At 37.4% G+C, this 27,568-nt stretch overlaps 6 protein-coding genes across 9 annotated transcripts; 3 read left to right on the forward strand and 3 right to left on the reverse strand.

Annotated features, from left to right (window-relative positions):
- The first annotated feature begins 817 nt into the window (after positions 1 to 817).
- LOC18592114 (O-fucosyltransferase family protein) lies at positions 818 to 6,023 on the forward strand. The gene is made up of 12 exons (XM_018125690.2): positions 818 to 1,293; positions 1,569 to 1,694; positions 2,111 to 2,210; positions 2,300 to 2,367; positions 2,930 to 3,018; positions 3,129 to 3,309; positions 3,412 to 3,540; positions 3,634 to 3,767; positions 3,950 to 4,163; positions 4,883 to 5,067; positions 5,176 to 5,271; positions 5,438 to 6,023. Exons 1-12 carry the CDS (start codon positions 1,129 to 1,131, stop codon positions 5,589 to 5,591), a joined length of 1,641 nt encoding a protein of 546 aa, XP_017981179.1. The 5' UTR covers positions 818 to 1,128; the 3' UTR covers positions 5,592 to 6,023.
- A 161-nt stretch (positions 6,024 to 6,184) lies between these two features.
- TL29 (ascorbate peroxidase 4) lies at positions 6,185 to 10,244 on the forward strand. Its single transcript, XM_007018647.3, has 11 exons — positions 6,185 to 6,621; positions 6,752 to 6,850; positions 7,182 to 7,266; positions 7,350 to 7,384; positions 7,556 to 7,621; positions 7,749 to 7,789; positions 8,272 to 8,402; positions 8,517 to 8,623; positions 8,857 to 8,994; positions 9,472 to 9,606; positions 9,848 to 10,244. Exons 1-11 carry the CDS (start codon positions 6,505 to 6,507, stop codon positions 9,956 to 9,958), a joined length of 1,065 nt encoding a protein of 354 aa, XP_007018709.1. The 5' UTR covers positions 6,185 to 6,504; the 3' UTR covers positions 9,959 to 10,244.
- Positions 10,245 to 10,567: 323 nt separating this feature from the next.
- SRS (Seryl-tRNA synthetase) lies at positions 10,568 to 14,062 on the reverse strand. 3 transcript variants are annotated; one of them, XM_018125693.2, is made up of 10 exons: positions 13,715 to 14,062; positions 13,492 to 13,640; positions 13,285 to 13,378; positions 13,041 to 13,189; positions 12,848 to 12,940; positions 12,232 to 12,411; positions 11,706 to 11,872; positions 11,440 to 11,574; positions 11,274 to 11,362; positions 10,568 to 11,050 (listed from the first exon to the last, which is right to left on the reverse strand). In XM_018125693.2, the coding sequence occupies exons 1-10, from the start codon at positions 13,947 to 13,949 to the stop codon at positions 10,800 to 10,802; spliced, it is 1,542 nt and encodes a 513-aa protein (XP_017981182.1). In that variant the 5' UTR covers positions 13,950 to 14,062; the 3' UTR covers positions 10,568 to 10,799. The 3 variants fall into 3 exon arrangements, with proteins under 3 accessions (XP_017981182.1, XP_017981180.1, XP_017981181.1); XM_018125691.2 differs by having other exon boundaries at positions 10,568 to 11,074; positions 11,269 to 11,362; XM_018125692.2 differs by having other exon boundaries at positions 11,269 to 11,362; positions 13,715 to 14,061.
- A 557-nt stretch (positions 14,063 to 14,619) lies between these two features.
- Positions 14,620 to 15,849, forward strand: LOC18592117 (histone H3.3-like). Its single transcript, XM_007018652.3, has 5 exons — positions 14,620 to 14,777; positions 14,930 to 15,001; positions 15,106 to 15,182; positions 15,278 to 15,368; positions 15,472 to 15,849. Exons 2-5 carry the CDS (start codon positions 14,930 to 14,932, stop codon positions 15,640 to 15,642), a joined length of 411 nt encoding a protein of 136 aa, XP_007018714.1. The 5' UTR covers positions 14,620 to 14,777; the 3' UTR covers positions 15,643 to 15,849.
- A 1,186-nt stretch (positions 15,850 to 17,035) lies between these two features.
- On the reverse strand, positions 17,036 to 20,917 carry COX6B (cytochrome C oxidase 6B). Of its 2 annotated transcripts, none has more exons than XM_018125694.2 (5): positions 20,754 to 20,917; positions 19,355 to 19,642; positions 19,147 to 19,229; positions 18,964 to 19,045; positions 17,036 to 17,458 (listed from the first exon to the last, which is right to left on the reverse strand). In XM_018125694.2, the coding sequence occupies exons 1-5, from the start codon at positions 20,793 to 20,795 to the stop codon at positions 17,405 to 17,407; spliced, it is 549 nt and encodes a 182-aa protein (XP_017981183.1). In that variant the 5' UTR covers positions 20,796 to 20,917; the 3' UTR covers positions 17,036 to 17,404. The 2 variants fall into 2 exon arrangements, with proteins under 2 accessions (XP_017981183.1, XP_007018715.2); XM_007018653.3 differs by having other exon boundaries at positions 19,355 to 19,657; positions 20,754 to 20,915.
- Positions 20,918 to 24,599: 3,682 nt separating this feature from the next.
- On the reverse strand, positions 24,600 to 26,448 carry LOC18592119 (VQ motif-containing protein 9). The gene has a single exon (XM_018125293.2). It carries the CDS (start codon positions 26,029 to 26,031, stop codon positions 24,994 to 24,996), a length of 1,038 nt encoding a protein of 345 aa, XP_017980782.1. The 5' UTR covers positions 26,032 to 26,448; the 3' UTR covers positions 24,600 to 24,993.
- Positions 26,449 to 27,568: the final 1,120 nt, after the last annotated feature.

Genomic DNA, 27,568 nt, shown 5'->3' on the forward strand with positions numbered 1-27,568 from the left:
ACTCTTACAAACCTTTAATTCTGGGCACATGTTTCTCTGTCGTTTCAATCAATGCAATGCTTCTTGAGATCCACATTGTCCATTCCCCCTTCTCTATTTGTGCAGCCTTGTTGCTTTCGCTTTGGTTTTAGACATTGGTCGACAGGGCTGACGAATTAATGAAAAGAACAAAGTCAAAACCACATAACCTTTATTTATAATTTTTTCAATGGCGTGATCATAAATTTTATGCATCATAACCACTTATATGGACAACAAGCTTTTTATTAATTTAAACAAGTGTGAACACTAATTAGAACATAGAAAATTGCACGATCATTTCTTTTTTCAAAATTAATAGTATCATTAATATTTGATTATTTCAATTCAGACATTTTAAAAATAAACTTTGATTATATTTTTTAGGTAAGAACTCTTCATCAAAATTATCTAAATTTTTTATCCGCAAAAGTATGGGCATGTATTGGATGGCGACTAAATTGACCGTAAAATTTTTAATTTTACTGCCGTTATTTCAAATATGATCTTTTCAAAATCCATAAATATTTTAAAATTACTAAATCTTTCTTTTCTAAATTTGATTTTTTAAATCTAACAGTTACCTCTAATCAGAGTCAGGCAATTTAAAAAATTTAGGAAGAAATTTAAATATATTTTGACTAGTGGACCCCATGAAGCGTATCTCGCTTATCTACTAATCCTGTTTTAACTTTTTTAAATAGTTTTATTATCTTAAAATCTCAAATTTAACCTTTTATTTTTTCTTTCATTCCTTTTTTCTTAAATAAATTTAATTTATTATTCCTCTAATCTACGAACTCGAAATTCTCGTTTATAAACCGACCAAAAGCTCAGGAGAGTGGCACCAACGAAGAACAAAACAAGAAGCAAAATCCAAAATTAGCAGTAAAAAAAAAAAAAACATAGCCGTACGCTTTAGCTTTCTCTTCGTAACGCAGAGACAGAGAAACAGAAAAGGAGAATGAAATTTTTTATTCTCTGCGATCGCTTCCTTAGTATGGCGGTGCGACATTGTTTTTCGGCCGTTCCGTTTTAGAAGGAAGACACGGGGGTCTTTTTTTTTTTTTTTTTACTTTTTGTTCTTTTAGGAGATAAAGAAAAGAAAAGATGCAGAGACGGAGGCGGAGAGTGGTGGTGGTGCTGCGGAAGATGCTAACGTGCGCCATATGCACAATAGCATTAGTGGGACTGCTGTCCGTGCACGTACACGTGTTCCCTTCTTCCAGAGTCTCCGACTTGCCTGATCCTTACAAGCTCCCTACCGTCAGTCAGGTATCTCTCTTTGATTTAGGGTTTTCTTTTTTTTTTTTCTCTTCATTTCCCTTTCGAAGCTTCCATGTTGCTCCATTGCCGTTTCAGTTTCACTTTCAATAAACTAAATTTCTGCTTGATTTGTTTCCATAATATCTTTTTTTTGGAAATTTGGTCTTATTTATTTAAGGTTAGGTATGATACTTATATGGAAATTTAGTTTTCCATTTTTTGCATTATATATTTTTTCTGCTGAGATTTGCATGTTGATTTAAATATTTTTCCCATTTTTGTAGCAACATGAACTTAATTACCAGAAGTTAAGCACACAGCGAGAGTGGACGCAGGAGCTGGCTCCGCCTCATTTATCGAAAGAGCAGGCTTCCCCGCATCTTTCCAAAGCTCCTCTTTCGTCTCACAAGGTTTTTGTGTTTCTGTTCATTTTTTATATAGTCTGTTTGGTTGCTCAGAAAATGTAACAATAGGACAAAAAAGAAAAAAAAGTATTAGTTGCTATTTTTGGATTATGCTCCTTCACATAGTCCCTGCTTGCTTTATTTGATTTTTGACTGCAGAAACCAATGCATTTTTCCAAATTTCAATTAACCGATCAGAAGGTTTTGTTTAATCCATTTCGGTAGAGAGTTGAGTGGTGGTTGTAAAATTGTATTTAATCCCTTTCGGTAGAGTGTTTCAATTTTTAACTATCTGTTTTATTTGTTGCTTGTTCTTGTTGTTGTAGCAAGGATTGTGGTTTGGGTCAAATAGATGTTAGGTACATATATCGATGCAAAGTAGTCATGCATCTTTCATGTTTTCACTCCTTTAGATTTGACAGTTGGATGGTGCCAGAGGAAATCTGGATTTCGAGAAGTTGTGGAAGCCACCTGCGAATCGCGATTTTGTGCCCTGTGTACAGCACAGTTCTAATTATGCAGGTAAGGAAGTTAATTTTGAGTTTTCATTTTTTGATATATCTAATAAATACTTGTGGATTAATTTTCAAATTTATCATTTGTATTTTCAGCTCCCGATGAGTCAAGAGGTTATCTTCTAGTTCATACAAATGGTGGGCTCAACCAAATGCGAGCTGGGGTCTGTATCTTCTTTCCTTTTACTGGTTGAATTCTGGTTTGATTATATTCATGCCAACCATATTTGTGTTGTAACATGAAACTTAATATTACTTTATTGGAAGAAACATAGTCTTCTACCAAACTTGTGGAACGACACTACTTGCATATTTGTTCACTTCTTCTTGCTATAAGCTCGACTTCACTCAGTTTCCTCTTTCTATTATGGGATTTGAAGTTGTCTCACTTCTTTGCATGTTGAAATATGTCCAATTCTCCTACAAGTACACAATGGTTTCAAATTCCTTTGAATGTGATGTATTCCTTCACCTTCCCACATTTCTTGATAGAGACAGGGACATTCAGACATCTACTTCCTAAGAGATATGCATGCATAATTGTCTATGGAATAGTAATTACATTCTCTTCAGCTATGGGATGATACTGAAAGATTAGAACCTTACATGTGTTCAAGTTTACTGGTTGAAATATTGGGCACTATAGCCATTGTAATATATGCTCCGATATGAATTTCAGTTTTTCTTGATTGTTTAATCGAGTGGAATCTCATTCTTGAATTGCAGATATGTGACATGGTAGCTGTAGCCCGTATAATAAATGCCACTCTCGTTGTTCCGGAACTTGATAAACGGTCATATTGGCAAGATTCTAGGTAGCCTTTTCGCTTCAACTCAGATCCTTTGCAAAAGTAGTACTACTTCCTATCTCTGATTGAGTTTCTTCATGACTGATGTCATAATTTGCTTCTCTGCTAACTTGCAGCAACTTCTCTGATGTTTTTGATGAGGACCATTTTATTAATGCTTTGGCTAATGATGTTAAAGTTATCAAAAAGCTTCCTAAGGAATTGTCTTCTGCTACCAAAGTAGTTAAGCAATTCAAAAGCTGGTCTGGTTTGGAGTATTACCAGGATGAGATAGCTAGCCTGTGGGAGGAATATCAGGTTTGTTTGTTGAAGTCTTTATTATGATTGTGCTAACTGGTTTCCTTAATGTTCCTGATCAAAGTACTTTATCAAATGCTCCTTTCCCCCCTTTTTTACCAGGTTATTCGAGCTGCCAAATCTGATTCTCGCCTAGCAAATAACAATCTGCCTCCAGATATACAGAAGCTTCGTTGCCGTGCTTGCTATGAAGCACTTCGCTTTGCACCCAAAATTGAAGCAATGGGGAAAGTAATTGGTTTGACCTGAGTATAAAGTCACTTCTTCAAGTCTTTAGAATGGTTTTTTGTATTCATCATACATATTAAGTTGTTGATATTGCAGTTGTTGGTGGATCGAATGAGGTCTTATGGTCCTTTCATCGCTTTGCATTTACGATATGAGAAAGACATGCTTGCTTTTAGTGGATGTACGCAGGGTTTGTCTAATGCTGAAGCTGAAGAACTAAAGACAATCAGGTATAACAGTTGGCTAGGTTTCTATATATATCCAGTGCAAGTTGAAAGGAAGTGGGAAGATAAAGTAGGAGAACATTGTTTTCTAATGTACATGATATTATTGAGTGAAAAATAGGAGAAGTGTTACCAAGTTGGATAAGAGATCAACTCCTTGTTATCCCACTTTCTTTCTGAATTTGCAGAGAAAACACTGTCTATTGGAAAGTGAAGGAAATTGATGCCAGGGAACAGAGATCCAAAGGATATTGCCCCTTAACCCCAAAAGAGGTTGGAATTTTTCTCACTGCTCTTGGATATCCGTCAAACACCCCTATATATATTGCTGCTGGAGAGATATATGGGGGTGATACTCATATGGCTGATCTACGGTCTCACTATCCCATGTTAATGAGCAAGGTAGGAAGGAAGTTGTGTCATTGCTTTGATTGGCTCCTTTATACAACTAATTATGATGCTGTCTTCTATTTGGGGTATATTTTTCAGGGGGCGAATTGTGGAAAAAACAAGACTTTAGAACATGTGGAACTTAATATTCATGGAAATTCAATCATAGTCAGCCTTCCTTTATTGAAACTATTATGCACATTGATTTTTATCCAATATTATAGCGAGACTAACTGTTTGTGATCTTTATACTGGTTTGTATATCCAGTTAGTCCATATGTTCTTAAATTAATTATCATTCAAAATTTTCCAATGCAAGTTTGTCATGTGTGTTTTTTACTTGTGATTGGTTGTATTTTTCTATTTTCTAAAGTTAATGTTATAGTGGAACCATCTTAATGAAGAAACCAGCACATATCTGGTACGGTTAACACTGACTGAGAGATCTTTGACCATTGTTTACTATTTTTGTTGCTCTGTGGATAATCGTTGGCATGTTTTGCCTGTAGTCTCTCTCTCTCTCTCCCTCTCTCATGTTACATGTGCACAAGCATCATACTAATGCATAGAAGAAATATGCACATACATGCACAAGTAGATACATATAAGGATACGCACCATCCCTTTATAAAAATTGGTGAAATGTTTATTATAATGTTGTTTGATGTTCTGAGTGTTGAGGATGGAACATGGAGCTCGAATGTAGTCTTATATATTGTGATATTTTGTAGGAAAAATTGGCTTCTGTTGAGGAGCTTGAACCATTCACCAATCATGCATCTCAAATGGCTGCACTTGACTACATTGTATCTGTTGAAAGTGATGTCTTCATTCCATCATACTCTGGAAACATGGCGAGAGCTGTGGAAGGGCATCGTCGTTTTTTGGGACATAGGAAAACTATTTCTCCTGACAGGTGAGTCAGTTTAATTTCTGAAATTCAACTGATTTTTAATTACCTATCTGTTAATTCATATTCTAATCTTTTGCTGTGTACTGAAGTTGTTTCTGTACTCTCCTTCAGGAAAGCACTTGTCCGTCTGTTTGACAAACTTGAGAACGGGGTATTGAAGGAAGGCAGAAAACTTTCCAGTCGAATCATTGAAATCCACAAAAAACTGTATGTAGTTTTTCTCTTTAATTAATTAGATGCTGCAGATTGTGGCTTGTGGTAGGAGCGAATCCATTATCATTGCTGTGCTGCACTTATAACAGCAATAGTTTAGATGTATGCAATAAATATTCAGGCTCCTCATAACTCATGGTTTCTTTCATGGATTGTACAGGCAAGGGTCCCCAAGGAAGAGAAGAGGTCCTGTCTCAGGAACAAAGGGCATGGATAGGTTTCGTTCAGAAGAAGCATTTTACGTAAATCCATTACCAGATTGTTTGTGCAGGAGGGTATCACAGAATGTGAGCGCATCTATCAGTATCAGGTAGATCAGATGCTGTAAAGCAATTGCTTTTATTGAAGATCCCCTAGCAACTTGTTTAGTGGCACCTTACCTTATTGCATCATGTCCATCAATGGATGATCTTCAAGCTGGCAGTGCCACTACAAGAATGGGGACGCGGAGTGTGTATATCTTGAGTTTTAGCAAATTGGTTCAAATTCAATACGTAGATGGGTAAGTTTCAATGGATTAAGGGTGCAGGGGCCAGGTACAGGATAAAACTGTAGCCGGGGCCTTCACATGCTTTTCAGAAGTTGGCTTAGGTTTCCACGGTGCCGTTGGCGATTCATTGGGCACATGATAATTTTAATTGTCCCAATGCTTCAAGAAATAATAATGTGCTCCCTGCATGTATTGTCCTTTCTTTTGGCAATTGATTGCAATAATAGTGAAAGCATGTTGATCTTGCTCTTTTTAACCCGTCCATTGTGCTACTGCTTGTTTTATGAGTTGCATTTGACAAGTGAAATCTGATGATTGTCATCCAATTTAAGTTATGAGAAGATACCAATGACAGTAGAAAGGACCTCGCCTTGGGGCCTTCTCCTTTGCTTCTGGTTGTTTGTTGTTTAACCCGATACCCCGATACCGAGTAGGGCCAAGATCTTGTCAAAGGATAGCCCATGCTGGTTGCAGATTCGTCTCTAATATCTGGTGCGCAGCAACTGGGTCCGATACTAGAACTCTCGGGAATTCGGCCCACACACGGTTAGAATCGAGAAAGATAGGAATCAGGATAACGCAAAATCATCAACTCTCATATGCATACTCAACACGTACCCCTCTCGGCCCCCCTTACTGTCTCTCTCTCTCTCTCTTCACGCTGTCAAGCTCAAAGTCGTAAAGGAGAAACGAAAAAGAAAAAAAGATCTTTTATTGGTTGAGAGAAAGTTGGAAACATGGAGGCAATGGGGGTCTCTTTCCTTTCAACAACACCCTCTTTGGTTTCTCTCGTCCCTGTCCCGTCTCTCAACTCCAACTCTGTTGCTGCTAATAGATATCTTATTACTCGGGCAGTAAGTATTTTGCATTTTCTGAAGAAATGCTGACTCATGGACCGGGTTTTTTATTTTTTATTTTTATGAATTGAGTGTCTGAGCCAACCATTGTTTCTTTTTCTTGTTTTCACGTGTTTAAATGAATCAGGGTGCTATTCGTTGTAGTAAAACTGAAACTGATGTTTGTGGTGAATATGGTTTCCATCGTAGAGATGTTCTCAAATGCATTGGGGCAACCGTCGGCGTGGTGAGAGCAAATTCTTTCCATATTGCATCCTATCACGGCTTTTTCTTTTCATATTCACGTAGAAGCTCGAGGAAATTGATACTGAGACGATGAATTGTTCAAAGAATATAATAGACCGTCTCATTAAGGCCATTAAGACATCTATAATTGTTCTTTATCCTGTTAGTATTCAAGAAGTACCTTTTGGTAGTTGGCAATTGATAGCATGTTCACACTGTAAATCTTTGGCTTTAAACCGTTAAAGCCATGTTAGTAGATGTACAACAATAAATCCTCCATGAATTAGAATGATGTGGTGATAAGTTTATGCCAGTTTTGATCTGTCTTTTAGGAATTATTAGCAAGCTCAGGACCATGGGTTGAAATGGCAACTGCTGCTGATTTGATTCAACGTAGACAGCGCTCTGAGTTTCTCTGTAAGTACTCTAAACGCTAGTAAAGTTTTACCTCTGAACCTGCTACAGTATGCTAAACTGTATTTGGCACTTTTCTTCTGCAGCAAATATTAAGGACACCCTGTTCAAAGCTTTAAAGGTAAATTTCTATATCACGCTCGCTGTCCATATTTCTGCAAATGCAAATAAGTCGTGGCATCTAGAGCCTTAAAAGTAAAGTCTGGGATTTGTTGATGCGGAATTAAGTATTCAGTTCATCATGCTTGCAATGTTCATTGTCTTAATGCTATCTTGCAATTATTAATTTCAGGGAAATCCAGATCTTATTTCTCCCATACTAACTTTGGCACTGAATGATGCTGTGACCTATGACAAGGTCAGATAAATAATATTTGTTTAAAGGTTTTGTGCATGTTAGTATCTTTCTAACTCATATGAGATGGAAAAAGAACAAAAAAAAAGTGGAAACAAATATACTAACTTTCTGCTGCTTAAGTTTGTAGGCTACAAAATCTGGTGGCCCAAATGGATCCATTCGATTCAGGTATGCCACGTTTTTACTTGCAGCATTATCTCAAATAAAAGTTCATGCTCAGGAAATATGCAAGATATGCCATTTTTTTCTCCTTCATAATTTTTATAGTGAAATAAGAGGGGCTAATTATGTAAGCAACCTGCAGATGAGGTTTGAAAAATTCCTACTGAAGGGCAAGTGATGACTGCTCTTTACAAGGCAGCCTTTTATTGTATTGACATGATGATATAGAATACTTAGTCTTGACCTGTTTCTAGCTTTGACAAGATAAATGGATAACATAAGGATTGCTTTACTTTAAGGTGAAAATTTTGGACAGAAGAAAGTTGGGGATTATTATTTCTGAGTTCTCATTTACTTTAATGAACATGTGCTCTTCTCAGTTGATGGCAGTCAAATCTTCCTTCTAGGGAAACTTAACAGAATCATTGCTTTAAACATTTTATTCAAGTTTTAACCTGATTCGTTATTCTCCTTTTTGTGGCCTAAAGCTCAGAGTTAAGCAGACCTGAAAATAAGGGGCTCTCTGCTGCTATGAGTTTATTGGATGAAGCCAAGAAGGAAATTGATTCATATTCCAAGGGTGGACCTATTTCATATGCAGACCTCATCCAATATGCAGGTGATACGTTATAAATGTTTGATATTCCAAGTTAGATTTATGCTGAGTATTCCTTTGTGTGATAAAACAGATAATGCTAATTCACCTGACACAGCATTTGTTTATTCTGAGTAGCTCAAACTGCCACCAAGGCTACTTTTCTAGCATCTGCTATTCGCAAAAGTGGTGGGAATGAAGAGAAAGGAAGTTTATTATACTCAGTATATGGTTCAAATGGGCAGGTTCATTTTTTCTTACTATGTCATGCTGTACAGTTGCGGTATTATTTAAGCCAAAATTATATCATCTGTTGAAGACCCTTAAATGCACAAAGAAAGCATGTCAAGGAGCTCCATGTCTTTAGCATCTCTTCCCTTACTGGTGTTTCTTACCTCGAGTTAGTTGTTTTAAAGACTAAATGTGATTCAAGTTGGCGATTCACTATGATTCTGATACTGTTATATTGTGTCAATAGTGGGGCTTGTTCGATAGGCAGTTTGGACGAAGTGATACTGAAGAGCCAGATCCAGAGGGAAGAGTGCCACTGTGGGGGAAAGCAACTGTGCAGGAAATGAAAGATAAGTTCAAAGCAGTTGGCTTTGGCCCCCGTCAGGTAGTTTCACTATGTTTTCATCACAGTTACTTTCTTAAGTTTCTGATCTTCACAAAACCTTATGGGGTGCAATTCTAGCTTACATTAGAGTGCAACAGCCTTACTGCACTTAAAACCCTACATTTTCAGAGATTTAATTTTTCCTGCCTAAACTGCCTCAGTTTGGAGTGCAACAGCCTGTATGGCTTTTAAGTTTTAGCACCAACTCATTGCTTATTGTTTTTGCTGGACATCTTCCTCTAGATTTATCATTCTATGTTACCTATGTGGCTATGTTGATACTAGACCTGTCCTTAATCTAGGGTGCATTAATCTTTTTCCTAATGTGCTTGTGATCCCATGCAATTCTAACTTTTCAGATGGAAAATATGAAGAAAGAAGGCGAGAAATAAATTGAACTACGTATAGATTCTTTTATTGTTACAATCATGACTGCACCCTATTTTGAGTCATTGATTTTCCCTTCTGGTTGATCAGCTAGCCGTGATGTCTGCATTCCTGGGTCCTGATCAGAATGCAACAGAGGCCTTACTGGCCACTGATCCTGACGTCACTCCGTGGGTTCAAAAATACCAACGTAGCCGAGAAACAGTGTCTCAGACAGATTATGAGGTTAGTTGATTATTTCTCTTTTTCTATTTCAAAGTTGGAACAGCTTCATCCTCGCATGGGCCATTGCCTAGATTGCCAAGTTTTACATAGAAAATTGGAATTACTTCCTGCTAACATTAAGCAGGGTTTCACCTACTATACGGTTATGAAAACACAATAAAATTTTTCCTTGCCGCATTATTTCTTCTTTTATGTTATAATATTAATTCTGGGTATGGGTTTGAAATTGATTCTGTTCCAGGTTGATCTGATAACTACACTCACAAAGTTAAGTTGCTTGGGCCAACAAATCAATTATGAGGCATATACGTATCCAGTCAAAAAGATTGAATTGAGCAAACTCAAATTATAGGCAGAAAGCAAACAATGTTATCAGAGAAGTACATGAACCTGCCAGCCTCGTTGTCAGTCCGACAACAATTTTTCCCAGTTGAATATCTTCAACCTTTCGGTATATGCAATGATTTCTGTATATCCATCAGGTAGCTGTTAGATATGGATCCACCTTTTGACTTGAGTGTTTATAACTCCACAACGTACTATAGCCGGATTACAGACATGTTTGTTGTAATTTCTCAGCTCAATAAGCTCAATGTCGTTTTCGGCTTTCACTTGCTGGAACAGCAGTTGGCCTTAAATTCCCATGGTAGCTCTGTATCATTACCAATTATCTTTGACCTCTATTACACCTGAAACGTTATATACTTGGTCTCATATATATATATATATATATATATATATATATATAAGAAGATGATATCTTACCAAGATTACACACTAAGCGCTGGAAATTTAAACCATAAATGGTTAAAGTGCATGCCGTAAAGCGGAAAGGCTCAATTTTCAAAATTAGCTCACAAATGTCAGCCAGCTGGTTGAGGTTGCAACATCAACAAGCTGTTTCAGCAATTTGACTAAGAGCAACTGATAATGCTAATGTTCAAACCTGAACCATCAATAATTAATCAAAGTCAACAAGACCTCAGAAATATCAATAGCTCTCCAATTCTTGGAAAAATATTCCTTTCAGTTTTTTCTGTTTTCCCACCTACATTAACTTTCTATATATTTTCTTCCTTTTTCTTTTTTCCTTTTTCCCTTCTCTTTTCTGAGACTACATGCCTAAACTTGTGGAAAATATCACTATGAGTGATACCACAAATACTATTTATCTGGATTTAAGAGATATAAGTTCAATCCCACCCATGAATGGCCTTAATGGATTTGGAATAATAACAGAACCATCTTCTTGCTGAAAATTCTCCAGCAAACACACGAGCATCCTTGGAACTGCACATGCTGTTGCATTTAATGTATGAACAAATTTGGTTGTAGCAAGGCTGGCTTGACCCTTTTTGGAATTTGTTGATGTTGATTCTGATGGGCGATACCGGATTCCCAGTCGGCGACTTTGATAGTCGGTGCAATTTGACGCACTTGATATCTGTTTAGAGAAAATGTGTAATACCTAATATTCAAAAGTATTTCCAATAAATAAAAAAGAGATTCAAAGGTAATTTCAAAATGCTTAACTGTTTGCCTCAACAAACAGAATTTATTTCATATTTCAAGATATATCATTGCAAAAGCAAAAATCCACAGCCAGTGAAATTGACAGAATTTCAACGTGCCATAAGGAAGCAGAAAAGGTTATTTCAATACCTCACCGTAGCGTTCTAAACCTGGCATCCATGCCTCCACATCAAATTTACGATAAGCAGGTGCACCCAAGTCCCCTGTAGCCATATCTAAAGTTCTGCCAAGAAAGCAAAGATTGTGAAATAAAAGAACAAAACCAGTACAGAGTAAATCAAGGTTAACGAGAGTCCATACTTGTAATGTAATCCTAGAGATGAAAAGAGATCCTCTTCAATTTTAATAAGCTCCTCATGGAACATATCACTGTCCTCTGGTCTGCATAAAATAAACATTTCCACCTTGCTGAATTGGTGTACTCTATAAAGACCCCTGGTAAAAAATGGAAAGAGTTAGTTCATTCAGAAATATAGTCTTTTCAGCTATTTAAGAAATTCCCCCAAGTGCAGGAACTATAGTGAGATATGGATAAAACAACATCGAAACTTAAGGTAGCTGATCACCTTGTTGCTGTGCCCGCAGCACCAGCCTCAGTACGAAAACAATGGGAAAATGCCACATATTTCAGGGGTAATGAGGACTTGGAAAGAATAGAATCCATATGAATTCCCCCTACAGGAATCTCTGCAGTGCCAATGAGGCACTGGTCACTATCTTCAATGGAATAAACCTGTTCAGTGTTTGAAACAAGTATCAAGAAACCACCATGAAATCCTAACTAAATTAACATGATACTCCCAACTTTAAAATAGTCTCTGTAGAGAAATTAAGTATTCTGACATCAGAATGTAAGATGTGGATTCAAAAAGCTCAATAAAAAAAATGAGTAGCCCCCATTTCAAACTGAATCCAAGCTATTGGTTGCACCGACCAAACTAGTGATCCAGCTCATGATCAAAGTGGTTCATAGAGTTTCAACAGCTTTGACTGGTGATTTGTGCCAAAACAATACCCATTTTCTTAGATATTTAATAAAGCAAGTAACACTTATTTTGCATAAAAGGGACTACAACAAGAATATATGCAAACCTGCGTATTTTCTCCACGAGGTTGGAAGCCACATTTTTCAACAACCGATGACCTCACAATTTCTGGTGTTGTCAGTGGTGTAAATCCCCTCTTCATGACTTCTGTCAGGGTCCAGTTGACAAGGGCCATTTCCAGCATCACTGCTTCATTCTTCAGGTAGTAAAATTTTGAACCACTTACCTGTACATCAACCAATATACATAAACCTTAGCTGAAATTTGCTATATAATCCAAGATTTGAAAAGAAGTAAACAAATTTTTATATTTAATATTACAAGGTTCCACAAAAGTTGTAGAGTTTAGAAACTCTGGTGCCACATTATAACACCTACAAGTTTCAGATTACAATGTGAGACACAAAATTCAAGAGACAACTCAATTCAGTGCGTTGATTCACTGAAATGACTTGTTAATTAGCCCAGCACCATTCTAATTGAAAATAATGCACTGAACCTACACAAGATCAAGATTAGTTATAGGCAATGAAGGCAATTAATTGACTAAAATTATGGTAAACAACAATCAAATTTAATTTAATTTACCAATAAAAACCCTTAATACAACACATCAACAAATTAGAGATGCTCTCATACCCTAGACCAAACAGAAAAAATACCTCTGCAGCAGCATCAAAATCAAAGAGATCTAGTTCCTTCCCAATTTGAAGGTGATCCTTGATTGGGAAGTCAAATTCACGGCGGCTACCAACCTAGAATAATACAAATTAAACATCAAAGCTCTATGAATACACCTGAAAGACAATATGTAATGACTAAAACACAAGAAACTAATCAAAGCAATATCGATACCATATTCCTCAACTTTGAACTACATTCCCCTCCAATTGGAACATCAGGGTGAGTCATATTTGGTATACATTGCGCTTCAAGCTGAAGCTCATCCCTTAATTTTATAAGGTCTTCTTCCAAAGTCATAAGTCCTTCCTTCAGATTCTTTCCTGAATCACAAAACCGCAAAAAAACACATTTCAAAAACCAAAACAACTAGACCACAAAAACGACACCAAGAAACAGCAAAACATTTGAGCAACACCTTCTTCTATGAGCTTTTGACGCTCAGAAGGTTCTAATTTGCCTTTCATCTTGTTTGCAACCGTATTCCTTTCCCCTCGAAGCCGCTCAACTTCCTGCAATCTGTCAGCAAGAATTAGCTAAGTATTATGAAATTAAAAAAAAAAAAATCTTTCACATTATTGCATTCATTTTGAAGATTAATGAAGCAGACAACGAAAAGATTAACCTTTTGAAGATTCAACATTTTGTCATAAAGTTCAAGCACAAACTCCAAATTGGCATTCGAATTCCTATTCTTAATATTAATAGCAACCGCTTCTTTATTATCCCTTATCCACTTGAAATCTATCGCCGCCCTCCATTGCGGCTTTACAACTACAAAGACAATTTAAAATATCAGAGATTGAATTTTTAAATTGTATAAAAGATTAACAATTTAATGTAATTACCTTTATTATCGGAGATTTCTGTGGCGGGAGCGGCTGCCACAGCGGGGGCTGAAAGTGCTCTAATGAGAAGAGTGATGGGAGGTGTTCTTGGAGGACTGTGGCGGGAAAATATAGAGAGTTTTAGACTTTGGGGAAGTGGTCGGAAAATGAAGCGTGACGAGGAGGATAAGATTGGAATCGTCGCCATTTTTAGGGATTGGATTGTCGTCCCACTTAAACGACACTGTAACGCCATAACTTCGCCTCGGCTTCAACTATGATTCTCTGTTTTCTTATATTTTCAGCTAAAGTTATCTTCTTTACTCGTAGAAATTAAAAAGCAATCTATCTGTCTATCTATCTATACTATATTTTTAAGTAAGGTACAAAAGTTATTGTAGCTGGATGGAGGGGTTGAGAGGGCCTGGGTGGAGCTAAAAACGACGACGTATGAGAAATTTATTTTTACATAATTATTATGTGAAATTTATTCATTAATCATAAATCATTTGTGTTAAACATAATAACCATAATAAAATATATTGAAAACTAATTGATAAAAAATGGTAAGGAAGAAAAGTAGACCTCGGGTTTCAAATAATTTGGGCAATTCTATGAAAACACGAGTTCGTCTGTCCCGAGGGAAATGGATTCTATAAGAGACCGATAACGGCGCCGCTTTTACGGCCATGTTTGTCATTAAGAGGCTTTAAGCCTCAGAGGAGAAGAACGGCGTCGTTCCGGCGGTCGGCGGAGCCAGGCGAATTTGTTGCGAAAAAGCAGTCTAGTTCAATAGTGTGGACCAATAGGAAGCGAGTATCTCTCCACGTTGATCCAGGACACATCTTAAATGCCCATCTAGGCCGTTCACCGAGGCTCAAAGAAACACAGCAGAGACAGCTTCTAACCGTCCGATCACTAACGAATAAAAGTGGATCAGTCACTTTTTTTTGTCCACCTTTGCCGCCTATAAATAGTGTACGACTTTTAGCGCTCTCAATTAGATTCTCGCCTTCAAGTTTCCGAGTCGTATCGAGAAAATTCTCTCTTTTCCAAAGCTCTCTCTCTATCGGCATATTTTGGGGTAAGCGTCTTAGCTTTGATTTTTTGTTTTCCTAATGTTTCTTAATCGATTCTTGTAAGTCTTTTGAAGAAATTTGGTAGAAATATAGGGAATATCTTTTCTTTTTTTTCTTGGTGTGGGGATTTAATTGGTATATAATATGGTCAATATAGATGGCTCGTACGAAGCAAACTGCTCGTAAGTCTACCGGCGGTAAGGCTCCAAGGAAGCAGCTCGCCACTAAGGTTTTATATCTTCTTTAATTTTTTGGTTTTGTAAATTTACCTCGATTTGATTTGTTTTTTCTTTTGGTTTAGATAAATCTTTTCTTTTTTGTTTGCCTTCACAGGCTGCTCGCAAGTCGGCCCCAACAACCGGAGGCGTGAAGAAGCCTCACAGATACCGTCCTGGAACCGTTGCTCTTCGGTAAGTCATTAAAAACTCTTTTTTTTTTCTTAAAATTGAATTTTTATCTTTCTTTTCCTACACGAATCTGATTTGGGATTCTCCATTGGATGCAGTGAAATCCGTAAGTATCAGAAAAGTACCGAACTTCTCATCAGGAAACTGCCTTTCCAAAGGCTTGTTCGTGAAATTGCCCAGGACTATAAGGTATACTACTAGTTTTTAATCAATATTTGAATTTGAATTTATGAATAATAATGAATGTTTTTGTTGATTTATGGTTAATTTGTTTGGTCTTTGTGGTTTGCAGACCGATCTGCGTTTCCAGAGCCATGCTGTGCTGGCGTTGCAAGAGGCAGCAGAGGCATACCTTGTTGGATTGTTTGAAGATACCAACCTCTGCGCCATCCATGCTAAGCGTGTTACAATCATGCCTAAGGACATTCAACTTGCCAGGAGGATTCGTGGTGAAAGGGCTTGATTTGCTCCAGATGATGTAGTAATCGGCTGATTTGTTGTTAGGATATTTGTCTCTTTTTTTTTTTCATAGGACTTGGATAAATATTCAATTTAGGGTGGATTTCATCGATTTCTGATGCTGTAAGAACCCTTAATTTGACTCTGATTCGTATTCATTTAGGTGGCTTTCCTATAAAACCATTAAGCTAAATATAGTTTTGTTTGGTAAGTTTTGCCATCTCTTAATCTCATCGATGGTATTATCTGTTCGAATTTCATTGGACGAAACTTCAAAAATAAAGTTGGGCAGTCAAAATCCCTGTTTGTCGCACGGTTTGGTTGACGGTTTCAAGTCAAATGAGGCGATACAGAGAAAATTTACATTAGGGGACTTCATCCAACACGGAAAATACAGTTCGGGTTCAATGTTGATACGATCTTGCACAAGCCAAAGTTTCTGTGAACTCTTCTTTTGACAATAGGATATTATTTACTTAAAATCAACCTCTCATTCACGCTTTGTTGGTAAACAAGTACTTTAGCGGCCTTCCATTTTAGCTACGTCCGCTCTAGGTTCTTACCTTGGCCCAAACCAAAACCTTTTGCAAAGAGCAAAGCCCAAATTCTTTTGGGTAAGCCAATATCCAAAGCACCAGAGACCCGTAAATGCTTTGGGCTTCTTGCTTAGTGTTAAGAAAACGCGAGACCCTAAGCAAAACCATAAGCTCATTCAATTTTCAAATAGTCACAAGCTAAAAAAGTTGGGGAAAAAGAACCCTCCAAATTTGTGCTGTTTTAGGACCAAAAGCAGAACATAATAGACGCAGACGCACAAGTGATTGAGCAGGGGATTATTGCTATTTGCTGATGAGTAATCTATTAAATTCATCTAAATAAAGAACAGACCTTCCAAATCCTTGACTTTCAACACATTTCGGTCATGTTTTTGTGTTGCAGTACATTCATTTAATTCAACGACAACGATGTTCCTAAAGCATGATTCATTCAATTTTGAAAACCCAAACGGGTTTTACATGGTCATGCCTCCTGCCATGACATGTGCTTTTTTTTTTCCATTCTCAACTCTGCCTCAGCCTCACTCTCTCTGCTTCCCTTTCTCTCCGCCATCTTCTCGCATATCACAAAAAGGTCGTAAGAAGAAAAACAAACCCACCCTGGGCATAATAATACTCTATGACCGAGGTGATGACAAAATATTGGTTAGTTCCACCATCGATTGCCACCTTAGCCATTTATACCACTACCACCATACCATCTTTCCCTCTTCACACCGAGGACAATACCTGTCTTTAGAACACACATGTACACAAGAAACTCTTAATATTTTGCCTATGATCTTTGGAAAAATACATAAAAACCCACACGCACACACCAGAAATGCTTCAATACTGGAATTTTCAGCACTGCAAAGCTGAGTTTAGAAATCATTAATGAACTGAAATCTAGGCCATTACAGAGTTACATGCTCGTTTTATTACAGTATGGTTTACCTCAATAACCTGCAACTATGATAGTTGCAGCAGAAAAAAATAAAAGGAAAAAAAGCTTTCATCATGGAACCGATGAATAATAACTTCATTTTATGAGCAACACATTGTATCATCCTTGATCTAGTCTATCTTACATGCAAAAATTTCTTATTACCTCGTCCATTCAAATAGGACTTTTCCTTAAAAACTCTCTTTCCATTCAAGAAATTCATCTGCCGTGAACTGGTCATATAACAGAAGAAAACCACGATAAGGCTTTCTGACAGGTACCATCTACAGAGGACCTGGAAAAGTACCGTTCTCCCTTTGCTCATTCCATCGGTCTATCTGAAAAAGAAGAGTCAACTGTTAGCTCAAAGAGCAACATCAAATAACAGCAGTGGCCCACAAATGGGAAATAAACATATCAATCAACTGTGCAATAAGGTATTAATTCTACTAACATATTAAGATAGAAAACTAATACAAGCAGCCAGTTACAGAGCAAGCATCTTCTTCTGTAATTTTCACCCGCAGCAACCAGAACATATCATACTCATTAAAATAGTTTAAACTGGGGTTGGAAGAATGGATTAATTAAAGTATAATATTCTCCCATTCCTAAAAAATATGGGAAAAAATTGACTTGAGCAAGCAAAACTAATCATTTTCATCACTGCCTCTTTGTTTTTAGCTGTGCCCTCCATTCTGATTCTTCTTCAATGTTAGATTTAAACAAAAGTGTCCAGATCAATTGACAATGCACAATCTGAGGACCTCCAATTCTAGCAAGGAATGATGAACCCTATCTAATTTTTTCTACTTAACTTTAGCTCAACTGAAGAAATGATTATAAGATTAAAAGACTTGGTTCAAAAAACAGTTCAAAGTTGGACTATATAATATTTAAATCCCAATGCAGCCATTGAAAAACAGACTATACTTTACCTGTATCACCTATAATTTGGAATTTAGGAAATTTGCGTGCAAGGAACAATCCACCATTTCCAGCAATGCACTAGTTTGGTGTATTTTGGTATTCAGTTGAGCTCATCATTTCTAGCTTTTAACAGTCGTTTGTTTCCTCCCAATTTAAGTCTATCTTTATCTATTTATTAGTTAGTTTCCTACGCAAGCATTGTATCTTAGTTGGCCTAGACAAACATTGAAGACTTATTTAGTTCCTAAGGCATGAATGCAATCAAAAATCCAAATCTATTTCCTTATCCTATCAATCTAATTCCTTCACAAATTTTCAAACCGATATTCTTACAAATGAAACCACTTATCCTGCCCATTAAACCCTAAACTTCTTGCTACAATGAATTTCCTTGAAATATCCATCTGCGCTTGCAACCTAAATAGGTCTACACCTGCAACTTTGACTCCTGTATCCAAGTCATAAAGCCTAAACTCTTCTCTTTTCTCCAATTACAAACACCTAAAAGAAATCTTTCTTACGCCTAAGCCTACCACCAGACAAGTAGGAAGATTTCCAAATTGGTTTTACATCACTGGCATCTCTTCATGCCATCCCTATCAACTTTCTGGCACTTGAGCTCAGTAAAACATATAAAAAAAAAAAAATTCAACTAAATTCACTCAACTCCTATTTGACAGTTATGTTGACAGCCCTTCAACATCATCTCATCTGTAACTGATATTCACATTTTAGAGTTAATTTAGCAAAACCTCTCTCAAAAAGATGCGGGACCATAAGGCATTCCATGATTTTACTCATGTAATAAGAGCAACAAACAGAAAATATCCGATAACAGTCAAAACTCAAAACCATTATGCATCTGGTTATGATAGAAAGAATTGCATTATGGTTTCTAGGAAAAAATACACACCCATTCTCCAGGACATAGGGAACGATAATACTTGGCAAACTTGTCACACTCTGGTGCACCTTCTCCCTTTGCAGCTACGCAGCTATATAAGATGAAAAGATAAAAGGCATGTCAAGAAGCAGAGCTAGAAGAAAGCAGACCCTTATAAGATACAAAACAATTCATAAACCAAGTTTAACTCACCGATGGTACTCAATGTATCTTGTGAAGCAATGCCTTGTTTGGTTCGTAGTTGGGAAGCGAAAATCTGCTGGGGCAGTCTCAAGCTGAACATGCAACCACAGTATGTTAGTGAAGCAATCTAGCATGTAAAGATGAGTATCGTATACCCAAAAAGGAATTTGGAGGCAGCAGAGATGAAGTTCTTAGTAAACAAGCTCAGCAGCGCAACCTTTATCTCTGGTGTTTCTTCAGCATCACCTGAGTTCTCCTCTGCAGTAGGCTCACTACTTTCGTCCGCAGCTGCTGGAGCATCTTCACCACTGTTCTCAGTAGCAGGATTGGCTCCAGTGCTTTCTTCAGCAGCAGCAGGAGGGGCCACAATGGTCTCCTCAACTGGAGAAGCAGGAGTCTCCTCCACTTTCTCAATGACAACTTCCTCAGAAGCAGCATTGACTGGACTTTCAACCTCTTTTACTTCTGCTGGTTTTGTAGCCACATCTGATTTCTCCTCTTTCTCCTTCAGCAGATATTGCTTCATATCAAATCATTAAAGAATATAAATAGGTTTCCAGCATAATTAGGTCAAACAATTACCCCCCAACAATACACACACACATTTATAAACACAGCATCAGAGAACTTAGTACCAGCTCAGCTACACAAAAGGCTTTACAAGCAAGAGAAGTAGAAATGCCAGGGAAGTTATCAAGACCAACAGTTGCAAACAAGGTTGCATCCTAACTAAATTTAGCAGGAATGGGCTGTTCCATAAGGAATAGCAAGCCAGGTAGAAGATGATAGAAAGTTCAAATCATCATTTGAAAATGCTGATAAACATTATTTTTCACACAACATACTCAAAAGCTTTGAGTTCCTAAACTGCAATGTTCATGCAGTGTTACTATATGGTTGACATGAGCACAAGACCTATGAAAACTGCAACGTGTTCTTTGTCAAAAGCGTTGGATGCTTAAACCACTAAAAATTTTGCTCAGAATATTATCTGATCCATATTTTAGAATTACTTGTTTAAGTAAGAACTACGACTTGTGAAAAACATAATAGCGTTAGCTCCAAATGTTATTTCAATGACCATCATGAATGCAGCCCCTCAACAAACCAACACTGTGCACAGCATATTCCTATTGGTGTTTATTATGAATTTATGATAGGCTCGAATCTTAAGGCAAATCTTAGAGTAATTTCGTCGAGTTATTCTAAAAAAATGTTGCAAAAAATTATGTTAATCACATGCTCATGATGATGCTCAAGAAAATTGGACCTTAATTGTTTATGAATAGTTAACGAGAATAGACAATTAAAACTTAATCAAATCACCATCAAAAAACTTCAAAAAGCTGATATGCTCAAGCCACCAAATAAACTCTTCATAATGTTTTAATATCAGCAATAATATACAGCACTACTCTGTCAGATCCGTTCATTTCAATTAAACAAGCTTAATTCTGAAAATCAAATTGAAGATCCAAAACAGTTCTAAGATTGCAAAAACAACAAAAGCAACAAAGATCCAACTTCGCCATTCCTACAAGGATTAAAATATACTACAATTATTGCTTTCGAAGAAATGAAAACAAATTTTAAATCAGAGAGAGTAAAAAAGGTACCTCAGATAGGGAAAGGGGTTTGTCGGTTTGAGCTTCCGCCATTGCCGGAAGAGGAGGCGATCGGGCTGTCCTGTTTTGTGTTTTTATCAGCTGCTGGCTGAGTTCTAGAGAGGCGGCCAAAGCAGAATAATATGTCGAGACAGAGGGATATGTTAGGTTAGGATTTCAGTGGCTTTACCGTTTTACTGCGACAGTCAATAGCGCAACGAGATATGGGAAAATTCAAATAAGGGTAGTGGAGAGAAAATATTTAGTAATTGCCACCATATTAAGAAGTATTCGTTAAAAAGGAAATATAGTCTTTTGTTATTTTTTGTTATGCTGGAGATTCGCGCAGGGCCCAGTTACCCTGTAAATATTTTTATTAATAATCGAAAGAATTAAGTACATTAGGGAAGGGACATAAACCGAACTTTCAGAATTACATGAGATTGAGAAGAATGTGAAAAAGTACCTAGAAATAAATGTTTCATTTTATATGCATATTTCTAAATGCAAACATAAAATTCCAACACTTTCGTATTACAAGAGTCTAGATTATCATTATAATAAATAGAGCAAAAATAAATTAAGAGTACTACTTTTTTACATTTATTAAAACGAATATAAGGTAAATTCGTTTTATCTAATATAATCATTTCCCTGAGCTCACCTTCAGCTTGTGAAAATACATACAGATTCTGGTGTGTATGCCCCTGATTGGAAAAATAGTTAGCAGCTTGGTTTCCTTCTCTATGAATGTGTGAAATCCGATAAGAGATTACACTCAAGTAGTTATAAATAGAAGCCAACAAACATCGAGTATGGGAGGAGCCTTTATGTCCCTCAAGTATCATTTGCACAATTACCTTTGCATCTATTTCGATCCAAACTCTAGATATATTGTGCTCAATACATAAAAGTAGACCTTGATGTAATGCCATTAGTTCTGCCTGTACAAAATTATAAGGTCTAAAATTTTCAAAAAAACCAAAAATGATCCTATCTATGCGATCCCGAAGTACTCCTTCGCCTACAGCATTCTAGAAAGTATCATTGGAGCTACCATCTACATTTAGCTTAAATTCACCCAACAATGGTCGAGACCAATACACAATTTTTGGAGGACTATGACTCACGTTCATACTGAAATCCCCAGTGTACTGCAATATCAATATCGCATTTCCATTGCCATTTACTTAATAAGTTCTCTTGAAAGAGTTGCCTTAACATCCGCATAATTCTCCATATAACGCTGTCATGATACATTTTTATTTTCTTATGTTTTGCATCATTACATTCAACCCATAAGAACTATGTAATAAGTAATGGCAATAAAATTCAAATATGACCCGGTTTCGTATAATTTCCAGAATAATACTATGAGTGAAGAATATGCATAACATTCTGAAGATTATGAACACAAATTTAAAAGAATTTTATAAAATAATTCCAAACATACTGTGCTTTTTGTTTTTTTTGTTATTTATCAAGAAGGAAGTGCTAATTAATTAACACCTTATTCTCAGGCTTTTTATCTAAGAGAGGCAGAGAAAGGAAAATAGAAGGCATCGTCAACGTTGGCCTAAAGATGTAATTGTTGCTGTTGATATTCGTAATATTTCATAAAAATTTTCAATATTATTGTGCATTTTGTTTAGTATTATTCAATTAAATTATAATAATTTCTTTAAAAAAGTAACAAATTTCATCATTTATTTATTAAACTTGATAATTAACATTTTCAAATTGTCGAAAGTAGTGGCTGGAAGAGATAAGAAGAAAAAATGATATTAACGGTAAAATGATAATTTAACAGTTTCTCTGTGACATTAATGATTACATGAATTGTCATTTACCTTTCCATTAAATATTTTTTGACATGGAGACAAACTTTAAATAATGAGAGTAAATTGCCCCATTTTGTAATTTCAACCAGAGATATTGAGTTCACGCAGCGAGAGCCACGTATTTTTGCAGAGCTGTCGGTATAAATTTGGAAACTACTGGGTTGCCCTTTTTAAATATTTGGATTGACTGGGCGGCTGGAGTTGGGTGGCTCCTAATTATGGGCCTCTATGTTGGGCCAACTATTATGACGTGTATGGCTAGAAAGTCCAGCTCTTTTCCTTTTTCTGTTGTAGGTGAAAAGACAACTACAATTAGGTGGTCACTGTGGCAAGTGGCTACAAAAAGAGAACTGTAATTGCTTTGATATCAATGCCTTTTAATGAATCCTGAGTACCCAGTCCTGACGACCTTCAAAGAAACCTTCAAGAAAATCCTTTGCATCCTAAGAATCTGCCTCAGCCATCCCTGCGGCTGCCAGAAGCCTATGAGTCATGGCCAATGGTCTTTTATTTCCATAATAAGACGGTACAGTAAAAAGTTTCTACCCCCGATGAATTCTATCTAGCAGGAAATTCCCTCTGCCCTTTGAAACTATTGACTTATTCCTTCATAAAGTATACCAGGTAAATGGAATCATTGTTCAAATGCTAAGAACCACTAACCTTGTCCAAGAAATGAATGCAGGCAAGAATCTTGCAACAGTTCAAACCACTGACTGGGAGGTAAATGAATATTCTATATACTTTTGCCAACAACTGACAAGTAATAGAAGGAATTAGTTATACTAAGTGCTTGATGGCCTCAGATTTCACCACTAAAGAACCCGGAAGAGAATTGTAAAACCATATCCATGACCAAGACCACTTTTTGAACGGTCAGCAGTAGAACCCACAGGAGAGAGGGTTTGGAGCAGCCCTCAACTCCAAGAAAGTCTTCAGCCTCACAGGAAAAACTAATTGGTCCAAATACACTGTCATTCATGCAAAAGGTCAAGTGTTTTAGTGACTTTTACTTCCTTCTCTCCTCAAATCAAAGTGAGGCCTCAGAGGGTCTATTAAAAACAAAAGAACAATATAGAACAGCATAGTCAAATTTCAGCAGGTTCTTTTTCCTCCCAATTCGATTAATGAAGTACTACTCCAAAGATTCCAAGTTGAATGCGTGATGCAGAAGGTGGGGTAGAAAACATGCATCAGTTACCTGATAATACATGTGAATCGTTTTATATGTATACACATGCATAAACCAAGGGAGTAAATTATTTAGTCAACTTTGGGCCAGAGAAAAACTACTACAAGAGTACAACCATTGATAATTGCTTCCTGAGTACTATGCCCATTCAAGCCAAAAAGTCACTTCCAACATTGAAAGGAAAATGCTCTTAACTCTTTTTTGAAGATTCTTGTGATTTAAGGCAGGCCAGATTAACCAACAAAAGTATTCATTCCTCCCCTAGGAACTCCTAAATAAGTGAATATTCATTTCTTGAAAACCTAGCTTTAATGAGACATTAATGAAGCTTTGGATGATTTTTTGATACCGTTAGCATTTACTACTACTACTACTAGCATACAATTTCTTCCCCTATATATCTATGGGTGATGAGGTCAAATCAAATGTCCTCCAGTATTCCAAGAGTGGTTGGACAATCTGGTCAAATATGACTAGCTTTAAATTTAAAGATAGCTTCTATGCAGTATAATTTCACTAGCTAGCAGAGAGTAGTGGTAGATATTGCAAAACATTGGTTACAACACCAGACTTCTGCTACAGATCTTATTAGTTAGGATTAAGGAACATGTTTCTAACTTCAATTACCACCTCCAAAGAGAACAGAAACAAAAGTAGACATCCTAATATGATCACATAAAACCACTCAGAAATTGATTTGCTTGGATCATGAGTTGATGACCAATTTTAAATCCATAAAATTCATCGGAAAAACTGATCTGACCTTCTTAAAATCTATGATAAAACCATGTCTGACAACCATTACACAAAGAACAGCTTATCCAATTATTGCCCAAAAAAAAATTTTTATATCCACAAATGGCTAAAATGAGATCAGCAGAGAAAAACATAAACAGCACAAACATAGCAAGAACAAAACTTACAAATAAATACACTTCATCTATGATACTAATCATACTAGTAATCAATAACTTTGAACTTCTTTTCTCGACCCAATTTTCAACAAAAAGAAAAGAACATAATTTAAAGTTTCTGTTTTTACATAACAAGTAAAAATGAAAGAAAGAAACAAGCTTCTAAGTGACCAGGGCGAGACAATTTTTTTCTTTATCCAGCCACTGGTAATTGAATTAAATTCCCCACCAACGCCTAACCATGTACAAAAACCCTAACACCACAAGGTTCCCCCTTGTGAAGACTTACCTGAAATTAAAATTTATCAAAGACCTCGCCATTTTGGGCTCGGCACGGGCACCGTTGGCGAAAGCGGGAACCCCAACTGACCCGAATTCGGAGAAAATAGCAAACTTGGGGAAAGTAAAGCATACGGTGACCGTGGGGAATTTAAGCACCCGAATGGTAGTGGTGATGACGGTAACTGGGACTGGATCATCCCCGTTGATGATACCTGTGGCGGTTGTTGTTGCTGTTGCTGCTGCTGCGGCGCTGGCAGCAGCGGCGGTGGTTGTTGTTGTTGTTGCTGCTGCTGTGGGACGGTTAAGTTGTTCCAACGGGGTGAAGCCAGTGGGGCCAATGGTAGGAATCCCGAGAATTGCTTTGGGTTGGAATCAACAGTAGCAGACATGGAGGTTTGGAGGTACCGCATATAGGCGGAGACTGGCGATTCGGCCGCCGCATGTACAGCCGGGAATGGCGGGAGAGGCGAAAGAGGTGCCGCAACTGGTGGTCGTTGAATAAAGCAATTAGCAGTGGGACCACACATAGGGGGGTTCGGTTGAGAGCAAGCTGGGGGGTTCATGTTGGGGACCGCGCAATTCATCATGGGAGGAGGGCGGTTGCTAACGTGCGCCAATGGAGGAGGCCGGATCCTCTGGAGTCGAGAGCTTTGTGGTTTGGGTTGGTGGATTGGTGGAGGAGTAGAGAACCGCTCGTGAGCCGGCGAACCGGTCAGCTTCTGCACGACGTCCCTGAAGTCGTTTTTGTTGATGTTGTAAACAGGTGGCTGGTGCTGTTGAGCTTGGAGGCTGCTTTGGTTAGGATTGTGAGGCTGGGAGGGTTGAGGTTGCTGAGGTGGCAGCGCCTGGGTGAGGTTCTGGGTCTGGTCAAAGGATGGTTTTTTGATGAGAGGAGGGACGTTGGTGGTGGCCGTGGAGGAGGGTTTGGATATCTTGTGGGAAAGCTTGTTGAGGTGTTTAAGGTAATGATCTCGATTGTTAATGTTGTTGGCGTTGGAGCTACTGGTGCTACTGGTGGCGGTGGTGGTAGAGTCGCCAGAAGAGTGACAGCTTTTATCCATTTTTAAAAAAAACAACGACGACAAAGAAAAAACAACCCAACCCTTCTCCCACTACTACTCCCTTCTCTCTCTCTCTCTCTCTCTAGATCTATAATGATCTAGTATTTCTTTCGTAAGCTAAAAACTAAAAATCTGTGATACAGCAGCTATATCTTTGGGGTTTTGTGGTGGGCAAATCCTCCTCTTTATGGCAGACTTAAGGGGTCGGAGAGTAGGGACAAAGCCAGAGAGAGAGAAAGAGATGGAGAGAGAGTTGGGGGGTCCTCTTTCATGGAAGTAGAAAATTATTTCTCGGAGCAAAAGATGATGGGTCTAAAAAGACTTTTATTACTAGCATTTGAACGGAGAGGGAGAGAGAGAAAAAAGTTGCAAAAGAAGGAATATGGCTGTGTCTTCTTGGTCTTTGCCTTTGTGGCGCTGTCTAATCTCACTTCCTTTAATTTTTCAGGTTTTTCGAGGCTTTAAAAGAAAAAAAAAAAGAAGGAACATGACCCGTAAAAGAAGCCACATATATCTCTCTCTAACCTTACGATCTTATCTAATCTTGGCTGGGCGACTGTTTTGAGTAGATTGTAATTGCGGGGTGTCGTGTTCCCGGGGCTGTTGTCAAAACTCAGTAATGACTCACCCACCAGGGCAGTCAACATGCCAATATACGCTGTCATTTCCCAGTAAAATCTTTATGTTTCATCAACTTATTTACCACACTAGGTTTCTGGTGACTAGTATCTTTCTTTTCTTTTTTTTTTATCCTTTTTGTTATAATGGGCAGGAAAGAAGATGCTTACTTAACTTGGAGGCCAAAAAGAAAACAGTAATTGAATTTTATTGGGGGATTGAAACCTCTTTAATTGTGTGATTAGTGGGTGTTCGGTTTTTTCAACCAAGAAAAATAATTGCTCCACTTTTTTGCCCTTGGAATTTTGGAATCTGGTCAAAGTTCCGTTACGAGAATGAATGTTAAACGGACCGCAATTTTCAAGCCAAGTTGGCCTTATTTCCTGACGTACTCTTCACCTTTAGACGGAAAAACAAGGCTGCAAAAAGGCCTTTTCTTTTGTACATCCTCTGTCCTCACCCTCCCAGTCCCATTGTCCCAATTTTTCTCGGCCCCCCATATCTGCTCAATCTCCCTCATTTTTCTGTGTGGGATTTTCTTTGCCTCTTTTCCTCTGAAAGTAACCAACCAGCCTTAAAATTTGTGTTGAGAGATCCTCTTTTAAGAGATGAGAAATTTTTTGAATGGTTTGCATTGCATTGACCACTGACTTGTCTGCTCAACTCAGTCACACCTGTTTTCTAACAAGTCTTAAGAGAAAATGACCAAAAATGTATGGAATTGGTACGTATTAAATTGATGGATTTGATTGAATTTTGCATGGATGGAAACCTGGAAGAATCCCGTAAGTTCTGAGAGGTCAAGTAACTATTTCAGTCAAAGAAAAAAAAACTACTCAAATCTCAGCCAGAAGTCCTTTGCCCGTTAGCATCATTTATTCCATGTAGCTAGCACCTTGTACAAAAAGGGGGACAAGAA

Source organism: Theobroma cacao, chromosome 8 (assembly GCF_053813885.1).
Source record: "Theobroma cacao isolate CCN51 chromosome 8, ASM5381388v1, whole genome shotgun sequence".
In the NCBI taxonomy this organism is placed as follows: Eukaryota; Viridiplantae; Streptophyta; class Magnoliopsida; order Malvales; family Malvaceae; genus Theobroma; species Theobroma cacao.